This window comes from Argentina anserina, chromosome 2 (assembly GCF_933775445.1).
Source record: "Argentina anserina chromosome 2, drPotAnse1.1, whole genome shotgun sequence".
NCBI lineage: Eukaryota > Viridiplantae > Streptophyta > Magnoliopsida > Rosales > Rosaceae > Argentina > Argentina anserina.
In genome coordinates this window covers 19,910,742-19,924,752 of record NC_065873.1, presented here as the reverse complement: position 1 = coordinate 19,924,752, position 14,011 = coordinate 19,910,742, and the positions used below count along the sequence as shown (strand labels likewise).

Sequence of the window (14,011 nt, the reverse complement as noted above, 5' to 3'; positions counted from 1 at the left end):
GGGTGTTTTATTACAGAAGAACAAAGGAAAAGACAGAAAGTGCCAACGTCACATTCGAAAAGAAAACTGCTTAATTATAAACAGAGCAAAATATTACTGAAATTAAGTAGATTTGGATCATTTGGCCTTCTTCCTAGTCTTTGCTTTAGCTGACCTTTACCCTCTTCATCATCTCAGAATTTGTTGCTTTTCCTTGGTTTCCATACTAACCTTTTCCCGATTGCCTTATACTACTGCTTGTATTTTCCTATTTACCTAATTTGATTCCATAGATTAACATTTCCAACTTGCCACCATCTTCTATATCTTAGTCTGCCACTACAATCATGACTTTCTCTCTCTCTCTCTGTACAGACTATAAGCTTATCATCTTAAGCTAGCTACAAAATAAGCAGCTGCTGCTTCTCTGAATTATCCTCTTCATTTCTCCTGTCGCTCTCTAACTGCAAAACAAATATACACAAAAGGAGAGGGTTATTGGATAGTGAGGAAAATTTCAAACAAACGAGAAGGTGTAAACAACATCATATTATTGTCCATGTTGGTTGCATGGTTTGAAAGAGAGAGAAGAAAGAGATATATCTGTTGGAATTGGGGTTGCAGACTTGCTCAGACAAGCAATCCATGGCCTAGATAGAGTACACTGGACAACGACTTGCAGCTAGCTAGCTAGATCGAGTAACCAACCCATCGTCATCACCTTCACGAGATTTTTATATGCTCAAATTTTGCTTTTTGTTTCATCTTAATTTCCGGTATATGAAATAATTATTTGCCTGTGCTACCAGCTGTTGTGCATGAACAAGCTCTGGTTCAGCTCACTCTCATGCTTAGTTGTGTACAAAAGGAGAGTGCTTGTTAGTCCGAATTTTTCCAGAGTGCAAAAGTGGGGTTAAAGTTTGAGTCTTTGGGAGAAAAACCCAAGTATCTAAAGAGATCTCATCTGGGTGTATTGGGTTTGCTCATCTCTTTAGTTTCTTTTTCTCTCTTTGGAGTTTTCCTTTCCTAGCTCCAATAAGGCCAAAAGAAAATGTTTCCTTCAGTAGCAACCATGTCCAATTCAACTTCTTTGTCGACTGAAGAAGCAGCTAGTGTTTCTTCTGGTTCCAGAATCTCAGATCACTTTGCTTGTTTACACCCTCTCTCAGTTTCAACCATTACCTCTTCTCCTCTCGACAATCAGCAGCCGCCGCAGAAGATTAAAAAGAAGAGAAGCCTCCCTGGAAACCCAGGTAATTAATCACTTGATCAATTAACCGTGCAATATTATCCTAAGCAATAATTCTGACCGATTAATTCTGGTTCATTGTTGTTGTACGTTCTATCATTAAGATCCTGATGCTGAAGTGATAGCATTATCTCCAAAGACGCTCCTGGCGACGAACAGATTCGTGTGCGAGATTTGCAACAAGGGGTTCCAGAGGGACCAGAACCTCCAGCTTCACAGGAGAGGCCACAACCTTCCATGGAAACTGAAGCAAAGAAGCAGCAAAGACTTAATCAAAAAGAGAGCCTATGTGTGCCCTGAGCCCTCTTGTGTTCACCACCACCCTTCAAGGGCACTTGGGGACCTTACAGGGATCAAGAAGCACTTCTGCAGAAAGCATGGGGAGAAGAAGTGGAAGTGTGAAAAGTGCTCCAAGATCTATGCTGTTCAATCTGATTGGAAAGCTCACTCCAAAACTTGTGGTACAAGAGAGTATAGATGTGACTGTGGAACCCTTTTCTCCAGGTGAGTCATAAATTATTTCAGCTGGCCTTAAAGAGAATTCATTGAAGTTTTTTCATTAGTTTGGACTCGAATAAGAATCATACAGAACTAACAAAAGTAAATTGGTATTTTGTTCAAAGTGGGAAATTTCATCAATGTGTACGTTTCAGTCCATTGATTTAAAATAATGTATTGATATTTGTTGTGTTGTTGTTCTTACACAAGAATGGCAAAACTCTTTCATTGGGTTTGCATATATCTTGGAAGTTTGAATATTTCAGGGGCAATTGCACCAAAACTGGACACCCATAATTACTATATAGCAACTGTTTTTGGAAGGGTATCAGTTTCTTGTAGAGTCCACGAATAAATCCCCTCTTGTTATTTCATGAGTCCTGATTTTAAAGCAGCTCAATAGTAAGATCTCAGGTCCTTGAAATGAATGCTTTAAATTATTACAATTCCAATTGAGTTCTTTGGTTTTTAGCTGGAGCCTAGCTAGCTATATATAGTTTCTTCTTCTTTTTTGCTCCATTCTTGAAGACAATGATGGTGAACTGTTCTTATGTAAGAAAAAAGTTAAAAGATTGTTCGAGTACTTTTGTGATTTCATTTCATTGTTGAATTGGAGAAAAACCAACCCGTGACTAGCTAGCTTGTTTTCTGGTTTTTCAAATTATATATTTTGGGTCCATGAAGCATAGATGGCATTGATGACTTGCAGGGAAGGCAGAGAACCTCTCTGAACTTTGGTAATAATTATGAAAACTGAAAAAATCTGCCAGAATATCTGGTGGCATCCCTAGTTGCTTTCTCTTGCACTCGTCAATGTATTATCTGATCTCCTTAGTTTGCATATCCTATCTGGTTCTACATTTTATGCACGAGTCCTTTTTTCAATTTAACTATTTGGTCAATTGGTCATCAAGTAATATTGATTCCACTTATGGAGGCAGTAGTTTTCTGCATGCATATACCTACATTATGTAATTATCTAATCTGTTGTGTTATTATCTTTCATTAATTTAGCTTTTTGACGTTTAGTCCATGTCCAATATTTTCGCATGCATAAGTATTTGCCTACTTGGCCCGGCCTCAATCAGTAGTGATGACTGATATGGCCAAGTAAATTCAGCACAGTAGCATCATATATCATTAAACTTTCCACGTACGTATGTTATGTATATATCTGTGTACACATATGTATGTACATACATATGTACACAGACGAAGTGATGATCGGAACTTCCCGTAAATCCGCAAACTTTTACCTTCCAACAGTATAACTATATATGATAACACCGCTCGGATTGATAACTAAAGTGTACATGAATTATGCTCGAATGTGGGATTCTAATCGGGATCAAATATCCATGCCTACCTGCATAGCTAGCCTTCTTTTCTATATAACTTCCAATTTTGAGATCAATTAATTAAGTTCATTGCTACTTAAACTATTTTGTTTGTATTGTTCTATTCCGATAAACACTGATAATGTTATACTTGTTTGAAATCTCATGTCGTCTCCCTTAGCATAGGAGCTCAATTATTGTAATATTTCTTGCTTAGGAAGCTAATCTCACGACTTCATGGTAATTTTGATAATTTGATTTATTTAAGTTCGTTATTGCTACTGAGAGATTAATATAGCTTTGTTAATATTTCTGTATATGCAGGAAAGATAGCTTCATAACTCACAGAGCCTTCTGTGATGCTCTGGCTGAAGAAAGTGCAAGGATCTCAGCAAGCCAGTTAGCTATTGCCACCGCAACTCAGACATCTCTCTTCCCTTTCCCAGACCACACTCACTTCACAAACCCACCTTCATTACCATTCACCACCCTCTCTCCCTGGGACCCATCCCAAAACCCTAACCCTAATACCACCCAGAACCCATTTCACCACCATATCAAGCCTGAACAAACTTACCACCATTTCCCCCTAAACCCAACTCTCTTCCAAGACACACCATCACCTCAACAGAAGCCCCTGATAACTTCACCCTTCCATAACCTCCACGTCAGCACACAGCAAAACTCAAGTGTTGCCACGTCAGGTCACCTGTCAGCTACTGCCTTACTCCAAAAGGCCGCAACTGTAATAACCCCAATTTTTCAAACGATATTTGATTGGAAGTAAATTCTATAAAGTTTTGAAATTCATTTAAATTGAATTTGATTGTTTGCATGTGTACGAAAACGGAAACGGAAACGTTCCGAGAACGTTTAATAAGAAAACGTTACGTTTCCGAACGAATTTATCGACTTTTATTCCGTTGCTCGGTTGTGAAAACTTCCTTCACGAAAGTTGTAGAGCTCGTCGATACGAGTTCGAGAGTATGTGACGCGTTCTAATCGGACGACGTACGTAAAAGTTATTAACGACGGAAGTTAGTTTCCGATTTTGGGAGGGGGTATAAAAGGAAATTGTTTTAGTTAGGGTTCCCATAATTGGAAACCCCTTCCCTCACTCACCCGCCGCACACCCCTCTCTTCTCTCTCGGCTTCTCTCTCCCTTCCACCCCGAAACCTCACTCTCTCTTTCTCTCAATCTCACCTCTCCCTCTCGACCTCGAGTTCCTTCCGTCCCTCTCCTCTTCTCTCACTCTCTCTCGAGGTCCTCTCTCTTTCTCTCGAACCCGAGTTCCTCCCTCTCGCCTCGTCCCCGATCCCACGCGACATATTGAAGCTTGAGGACTTCACCGCCGGCAGCTACGACCTCACCACCACGACGTGACCACCCCTCGAGCACGACGCACCACCGGCGACGCCACGAAGCTCGGCGTGACTCTCGGACGCAAAACGTAGGCGGTCCGAATCTACCAAGGAACTTCAACGATTTCAATTCGTGATTTAGGTAAGGGTTTTGGTTAGATCGATTGTTGGATTGTTGTTGTTGTATTTGTGAATGATTTGGGGAAGTTTGAAGTAGATCGGAGAGGGGGAGCGGAGGAGAAGAAGGAGGAGATACCGCCGCCTAGAGGCGGCGCGTGAGAAGGCTAGGGATAGCCTAGGGGTCGGCGGAGGCCGTAGGAGGATAGAGGTGGAGGAGGGGGAGAGTTTAGGCACGGCGGTGGCGTCACACGCTCCGTGGTTAGCCTCGGCGCGTGGGCCCCACGCGCGGCCGGCCGGAGGTGGCGCGTGTGCCACACGCGCCGCCGTGTGAGGCGGTGTAAATAGTTTTGACTGAAAGGGTATTTTGGTAATTTACTGTGTAATGGTAAATGTAAATGTAAATTTTAATTACTACGGTAAATGTAATTAATTTTGACCTTCGGTAAATGTAAGTATAATTTACTTTCAGTAAATGTAAAAAAGTAAATTGTAAAAAGGTAATTTAGTAAATTGTATTTACTGAGTTGTATTTACATTTAAATCGTACGTATACGTACAGAAATACGTATATAATATTTATACGTACAGAAATACGTATTTAATATTTATACGTACAGAAATACGTATTAATATTTATACGTACAGAAATACGTATTAATATTATACGTACAGAAATACGTATTAACGTTTATACGTACAGAAGTACATATTTAATATTTATACGTACAAAAATACGTATGTAATATTTATACGTACAGAAATACGTATATAATATTTATACGTACAGAAATACGTATTAATTGAGTATTGTACAGTAACCGTGAATAGTGAACAGTGAACAGTAACTTCGTATAAACCAAAATTGCTGAACAGTAACCGTATATTACTGTTTTGGCATTTAAAGGTTTACGAAACGATTCTAAATTCTTTTCTTATTCTTTTAAGGTGATCGTTAAATCGAGGAAAGGAATTAGCATCGCGAATTGTGGAATTACGCTCAAGTCAATAAGGTGAGTAAAATCTCACTGAATTACGAATCTACCCTCGTGGTGATTCAACATTTTTGCAAGTGTGTTTATTTAATGAATTACAACATGTATATAACTTAGTGGACTACGTATATATAGTATAATGGTAATAAATACATATATATATATAGTTCATTAAATTACATACTGTTATTAATTCATTAAAAATAGTCATCTCGGTGACAGAAAAATTGTGCATGTGTGATTTTAATGGTACGATATGATGTGAGATTATCGTACGTAATTTTCAGGTGTTTATGAAATATGACATGTATAGGATATAGTGGACTATGTATATATTGTATAAATGGTAAATAAGTACGAATATATATAGTTTGCTATATAATATACTGTTATGATTTTTATTGTGGATATATCGTGAAAGTTTTAAAACGTACAATATGATGAGTGATTATTGTACATGATTTTATCACGAAAAATGTGAAATATTGTGATTTGTCTTCGGACGTGATGTGTGGTACAATATGATGTGAGATTATTGTACATGTGATTTTATCACGGAAAATGTGAAATATTGTGATTTGTCTTCGGACGTGATGTGTGGTACAATATGATGTGAGATTATTGTACATGTGAGGCAAGTCGGAACCTAGCCTTTGGCCGGGCGAAAGTTACGATACAGTTAGAGCTCTAGTCTGTCTGCCATAGTACTGCATGAGGTAACGGGTGGTTATCTGATCATGGGTACTCAGCTTGTTTTGGATGTTGGGTGGCGGGTGGTTGCCCAACATCAGCGGTATACTAAGTGAGGGGTAACGGATGTGTACCAGCGCTCATTAGATACCATTTTGTGAAAGTATTAGAGTAACCAGATGGGTTGCTCGTTTTCTCATGATTTTTCATTATACTGTGTTGATGTGGAGTTGTGTCTTTTATGAGACTTGAGTTATTTTAATATTTTACTCATACGAGCTGTAAAGCTTACCGGGTTTGTGTTGCAATCCCGGTGCACCAATTTCAATGGTGTAGGGAATACTTCCGCAGGTGCTGAGTAGTGGTGATTGAGTGACGACTCCGAAAACTCGAAGTCGATCGCATCCAGTCGTGGTGAGGTTCCAGCGTGGATTGTGTGTGAGATTTGGTGTGATTTTATTTGTGAGGTTGTTGTGAGGATTATACAATTCCATTTGTTATATGTTGAATTATCATTTGGGTTTGTAATAATCGGCTTAACTGAGTTATATTTTAAACTCAGATGTGATCCGCTGCGACATTAAAATGATTTCGATTTCATTGAGATTATTTTTGTGTTTAACGATTCTAAGATTTTGAGTTTTGAAGCTCGAAATTTTAGGGTCGTTACAGTTGGTATCAGAGCCTAAGTGCGTATTTGGCGATTATCTATACCATCCGGGAGCGATGATCCGACTGCAGGCGGGCACCCATCACATGCTCCTCGGTATTGATATGTTGTCGGGTACGCGAGAGTGTTAGGAGCCATACCTTATGGTTTGGTCCTGTAGAGAGTATTGTGACGATACTCTGATGATTCACCTTCTTCTGAAATTTCATGATTGATATTAGTTGGATCTATTTTGTCGAATTCGAGACTTCACATGTATGACTAAGTGTTAATTGTTGAATGGTGATGAATTTGGAAAAAGGGTTGTGAACAGGGCCGAGGAAGGACGAGAGGTCGCGGCCGAGGTAGGGTTGCAGGCCGAGTCCGCAATGTGGATAACCTTTACGAGGAGGCTGCTCCACGGGCAGAACAGGTTGACCCTGCTACTGTCGTTAGAGACGACGATAGTCGTTTGTTAAGTTGATCAAGGACTTTAATCGTCTGTCAACGTCATATTTCATAGAGGCCTGGATCATATGGTAGTGGACCACTGGATCGAGGGCATCATAATCTATTTTGAGATGATTGAGTACCCTGAGAAAGAGAAGAAGATGATATCGACACTTATTAGTGATAGTTCGGTAGAGGAGATGGTAGGATTGACTCCTACATCTATGAGAAACTCTTTATGCGTCACTTCGCATTTGGAGTGTTCCTCGAATTGGAGACAATGAAAGGCTTGTCCTATTGTGATTGGAAGTGGAGAGTTCTCTGCTTATTTGATCGTGATTCCGGATCACACCTATGATGTGATCATAGGAATTGATTGGTTGAGTACACAGTACACGGTGATTGATTGTTTTGACATGGTGGGTTTATTCGTAGACCCATGAAACCAGAGTTTCGTATCTTTGAATCAAGGCGGATAATGCCATGAGAGTTTGAGTCATGGCATATGTTGAGTATGTGGATCTGAAGTAGCTATCACAGACATCGTTGTGATATCAGAGTAAAGTGAGACGTTTCAGGAGATACTGTGTTATAGCCCCTATAACGAAGACGCCGTATGGATGTGACAAATGATTTCAAAGACTTAATGACTAGTGCGATCAGCTTAGAGAGGCTACAATACTCTCTGAGTTTGACATGCGATCCAAATACTGGAATGCTAACAGGTTTGAGTATATAGTTTCCTATCAGGGCAGAGAACTATCAAGGAGTCTTGATAGAGAGCGTTGACCCTATATTGAGGGATGTTCAGTGTTTAAATGTTAAAGACTAGATTTTAGTTATGCAACTAATCTAAGTTGAAGCCTAACAAGGTTGAGATATTATGTTCAGGTAAGAGATGTGTAGACCATAGGTTGGAGGTGGTTAACGAAAATTTTCGTGACTGACATCTCTAACGCTATTGGTAACAGAGTGGTAGGGCGTATGATACGTCCATAAAGTGGTAATACAATTATTGAATTGAGATTCACATTTTGTCGACGTGACATTCCAAACTTGTTTTGGTTCGGCTATAGACAATTGATGTTACGCATTGTTCTTGGCTGAGCAAGAAATATAAGGTGATGGAGAAATCTCAATGTGGTGATATGAATTAATTATTTGCTAGATGAGCATTTAAATAAGAACGCTGATCTTTCAGGATTAAATTATTTTGGTGTTGGGGATTGGAACTTCACAATGCCACAGGTCCAAATGAGACGCAATGGCGGTGAAGTGACTCTATTGAAGGTAAGGTATGAAATGACCTTAGCTTAGTGGTGTTTTAATGAATTTTTCGTGACAAGCACCTTCCAACCGGTAAAGAAATGGTTGAGAATCAGATTTTCTTTTCAAGTGCAAGTGGTGTTAGTATTCGAGACTTAGATGCTCTTTTTCCCTCTATGCATCAAATTATTATTGTTGGATAAGGAGATGTTGACTCAAGTGTTCAACAAGGGATAAATTTTACGATAAGAGAGTGATCAATTATATTGCTGCTTGCATAGGAGTTATTTTGGCCGAATGCGTTGGCCATGAGAGTCATGATAAAAGTAAAGAAACAACTGTTAGAGTGGTAGTGCGGCAACAATCTTGGGTTAGTCTGGAGGAGATGGTGGACCCAATATCAGGATTCAGTTGTTGAAATTGTTTACTGAATTTATTGTATTACGACTGTGGGAAAAATCAATACTATAGATGATGCCACTGGGGCGTTGTGTGGGACCATGTGTCATACATTTGAGGTATGCATGAACCAAGGGGTATGGTATATCTCAGTTGTGGTTGTGTTTATTTTGCACTGTAATTCCACCTAATTTTCATGTTCCACTATCGGGAGATAAATATTTTCTTTACCTGTCCTGCGACTTGAAGCAAGTAGTTGTAACTTCTTTTCCGACGGTAAGCTTTGGTGAAGGTGGTAGGATGCGTGATGCATCTCTCTTGTGGTGGTAGTAGAATTTTCTACAGCCTTTTGCGTATATTAGTCGATTCTCTGGTGAACTGTTTGAGAGTAATTCTTAATCCAAGGTGGTGTTCTGTGGTGGTTGTGAACTCAATGAGTTAAGATTTCTTTATCGTGTTGCCGATACAAATATGGTACTTGAGTGGGTATCATGCACGACAACTTTTTATGGTTATAATAAGATGATCATGAAAGGGGATTATTTTGTTGATTGGAAGGAATGGTAGGTTCGTTATTCTAACGATGATTTGTGGTGAAGTCATGAAGGTATTGTCTTGATAAAGCACGTTTATTTGAAGACCACTATGTGTGATGTAAGTAGTAGGCATGTGTTAATCATTGATTTGACTCATGTTAGATGTTGAGAGTTTTGACCATGCTTAGTGGTATGAGCTAACTCATGACGTGAGGATAGTCTGTCAAATCGCAAGAGAGTGGTGAACTAGACAAAAGAGGGCGTAGACGCCTCCATGTTGAAAACATCATTATGTTTCGGGAGGATGATTATATTTTGAGTAGCTCACATGCGACTATTATTGTTAGGAGATGTGACAGATTGTCTGATGGAGGAAGTTTGAGGTAACGGAAGATAGGTTGAGAGTTTGTATGCTGGATTTTAAGGTAGATGTGAAATCATTTGAGATTGATTGAGTTCGCCTACAACGACAGTTACCATTCCAGCATCGGCATGGTACCCTATGAGGCACTTAAGGTAGACCATGTCGATCACCTATCTGTTGGGCCAAAGTTGGGTGTAGTGAGATTTGACAAGAAAGAAAAGTTGGCAGAGGTATGTTGGGCCTTTTGAGATACTTGAGAAAGTGGGCGAACTAGCATATCGACTAGCCTTGCCTACTAGCATGTCGGGCGTTCACAACGTCTTCCACATTCCCATGCTGAGGAAGTATGTACCAGATGAGTCACATGTGATCGATCATAGCACCATTGAAGTGAAGGAAAATGCCACTTTTGTTGTCAAACCGGTTCGTATCCTGGATAGATCCACTAAGAAGCTGCGGAGGAGAGAAGTGGGTCTAGTCAAGGTGTTGTGGAGTCACCATGATGAGGGTGATGCATCTTGGGAGCTAGAGTCAGACATGATGACCAGATATCCACAGTTGTTTGTTGAGTGAGCTTGAATTTCGGGACGAAATTCCTTTAAGGGGGGTAGATTGTAATAACCCCAATTTTTCAAACGATATTTGATTGGAAGTAAATTCTATAAAGTTTTGAAATTCATTTAAATTGAATTTGATTGTTTGCATGTGTACGAAAACGGAAACGGAAACGTTCCGAGAACGTTTAATAAGAAAACGTTACGTTTCCGAACGAATTTATCGACTTTTATTCCGTTGCTCGGTTGTGAAAACTTCCTTCACGAAAGTTGTAGAGCTCGTCGATACGAGTTCGAGAGTATGTGACGCGTTCTAATCGGACGACGTACGTAAAAGTTATTAACGACGGAAGTTAGTTTCCGATTTTGGGAGGGGGTATAAAAGGAAATTGTTTTAGTTAGGGTTCCCATAATTGGAAACCCCTTCCCTCACTCACCCGCCGCACACCCCTCTCTTCTCTCTCGGCTTCTCTCTCCCTTCCACCCCGAAACCTCACTCTCTCTTTCTCTCAATCTCACCTCTCCCTCTCGACCTCGAGTTCCTTCCGTCCCTCTCCTCTTCTCTCACTCTCTCTCGAGGTCCTCTCTCTTTCTCTCGAACCCGAGTTCCTCCCTCTCGCCTCGTCCCCGATCCCACGCGACATATTGAAGCTTGAGGACTTCACCGCCGGCAGCTACGACCTCACCACCACGACGTGACCACCCCTCGAGCACGACGCACCACCGGCGACGCCACGAAGCTCGGCGTGACTCTCGGACGCAAAACGTAGGCGGTCCGAATCTACCAAGGAACTTCAACGATTTCAATTCGTGATTTAGGTAAGGGTTTTGGTTAGATCGATTGTTGGATTGTTGTTGTTGTATTTGTGAATGATTTGGGGAAGTTTGAAGTAGATCGGAGAGGGGGAGCGGAGGAGAAGAAGGAGGAGATACCGCCGCCTAGAGGCGGCGCGTGAGAAGGCTAGGGATAGCCTAGGGGTCGGCGGAGGCCGTAGGAGGATAGAGGTGGAGGAGGGGGAGAGTTTAGGCACGGCGGTGGCGTCACACGCTCCGTGGTTAGCCTCGGCGCGTGGGCCCCACGCGCGGCCGGCCGGAGGTGGCGCGTGTGCCACACGCGCCGCCGTGTGAGGCGGTGTAAATAGTTTTGACTGAAAGGGTATTTTGGTAATTTACTGTGTAATGGTAAATGTAAATGTAAATTTTAATTACTACGGTAAATGTAATTAATTTTGACCTTCGGTAAATGTAAGTATAATTTACTTTCAGTAAATGTAAAAAAGTAAATTGTAAAAAGGTAATTTAGTAAATTGTATTTACTGAGTTGTATTTACATTTAAATCGTACGTATACGTACAGAAATACGTATATAATATTTATACGTACAGAAATACGTATTTAATATTTATACGTACAGAAATACGTATTAATATTTATACGTACAGAAATACGTATTAATATTATACGTACAGAAATACGTATTAACGTTTATACGTACAGAAGTACATATTTAATATTTATACGTACAAAAATACGTATGTAATATTTATACGTACAGAAATACGTATATAATATTTATACGTACAGAAATACGTATTAATTGAGTATTGTACAGTAACCGTGAATAGTGAACAGTGAACAGTAACTTCGTATAAACCAAAATTGCTGAACAGTAACCGTATATTACTGTTTTGGCATTTAAAGGTTTACGAAACGATTCTAAATTCTTTTCTTATTCTTTTAAGGTGATCGTTAAATCGAGGAAAGGAATTAGCATCGCGAATTGTGGAATTACGCTCAAGTCAATAAGGTGAGTAAAATCTCACTGAATTACGAATCTACCCTCGTGGTGATTCAACATTTTTGCAAGTGTGTTTATTTAATGAATTACAACATGTATATAACTTAGTGGACTACGTATATATAGTATAATGGTAATAAATACATATATATATATAGTTCATTAAATTACATACTGTTATTAATTCATTAAAAATAGTCATCTCGGTGACAGAAAAATTGTGCATGTGTGATTTTAATGGTACGATATGATGTGAGATTATCGTACGTAATTTTCAGGTGTTTATGAAATATGACATGTATAGGATATAGTGGACTATGTATATATTGTATAAATGGTAAATAAGTACGAATATATATAGTTTGCTATATAATATACTGTTATGATTTTTATTGTGGATATATCGTGAAAGTTTTAAAACGTACAATATGATGAGTGATTATTGTACATGATTTTATCACGAAAAATGTGAAATATTGTGATTTGTCTTCGGACGTGATGTGTGGTACAATATGATGTGAGATTATTGTACATGTGATTTTATCACGGAAAATGTGAAATATTGTGATTTGTCTTCGGACGTGATGTGTGGTACAATATGATGTGAGATTATTGTACATGTGAGGCAAGTCGGAACCTAGCCTTTGGCCGGGCGAAAGTTACGATACAGTTAGAGCTCTAGTCTGTCTGCCATAGTACTGCATGAGGTAACGGGTGGTTATCTGATCATGGGTACTCAGCTTGTTTTGGATGTTGGGTGGCGGGTGGTTGCCCAACATCAGCGGTATACTAAGTGAGGGGTAACGGATGTGTACCAGCGCTCATTAGATACCATTTTGTGAAAGTATTAGAGTAACCAGATGGGTTGCTCGTTTTCTCATGATTTTTCATTATACTGTGTTGATGTGGAGTTGTGTCTTTTATGAGACTTGAGTTATTTTAATATTTTACTCATACGAGCTGTAAAGCTTACCGGGTTTGTGTTGCAATCCCGGTGCACCAATTTCAATGGTGTAGGGAATACTTCCGCAGGTGCTGAGTAGTGGTGATTGAGTGACGACTCCGAAAACTCGAAGTCGATCGCATCCAGTCGTGGTGAGGTTCCAGCGTGGATTGTGTGTGAGATTTGGTGTGATTTTATTTGTGAGGTTGTTGTGAGGATTATACAATTCCATTTGTTATATGTTGAATTATCATTTGGGTTTGTAATAATCGGCTTAACTGAGTTATATTTTAAACTCAGATGTGATCCGCTGCGACATTAAAATGATTTCGATTTCATTGAGATTATTTTTGTGTTTAACGATTCTAAGATTTTGAGTTTTGAAGCTCGAAATTTTAGGGTCGTTACAGCAACCATTGGCGCCTCCACGGCGGGGCAGCAGCAGTCTCACTCAGCTGGCTTGGATGAGTTTGGGACATTAGGCGGGTTTACGTCCGGAGACCTCGCTACGTGGCAGAAAACTGACCGTCTGACGAGGGACTTCCTCGGCCTGACGTCGGCGGATGGCAACGGCGCCTGTAATATTCATGGGAATGGAGCTGTGAACGACGTCAAGGATATGCTATCGTACGCCGGGGGTGCGGTCGAGTTCCAACAGTATAATCATGACCATCGTCTGCGTGGCCATCAAACGCTGTTCAAGCCCCATGGTTTTGGGTTCGTGGAGACTACTGCCTCTGAAACGTGGGGAGATTGTTGAGCAATGAAGAAGTTACTACCTCTGAGGGGTACAAAGTAACTTGGCTGGTGGTCAATGAAGGAAAG

At 40.0% G+C, this 14,011-nt stretch overlaps 1 protein-coding gene across 1 annotated transcript; it reads left to right on the top strand.

The window, feature by feature from the left end:
* Positions 1-375: 375 nt before the first annotated feature.
* LOC126784131 (protein indeterminate-domain 12) lies at positions 376-13,946 on the top strand. Its single transcript, XM_050509618.1, has 5 exons — positions 376-1,232; positions 1,333-1,732; positions 3,388-3,808; positions 7,199-7,346; positions 13,597-13,946. Exons 1-5 carry the CDS (start codon positions 1,031-1,033, stop codon positions 13,944-13,946), a joined length of 1,521 nt encoding a protein of 506 aa, XP_050365575.1. The 5' UTR covers positions 376-1,030.
* Positions 13,947-14,011: the final 65 nt, after the last annotated feature.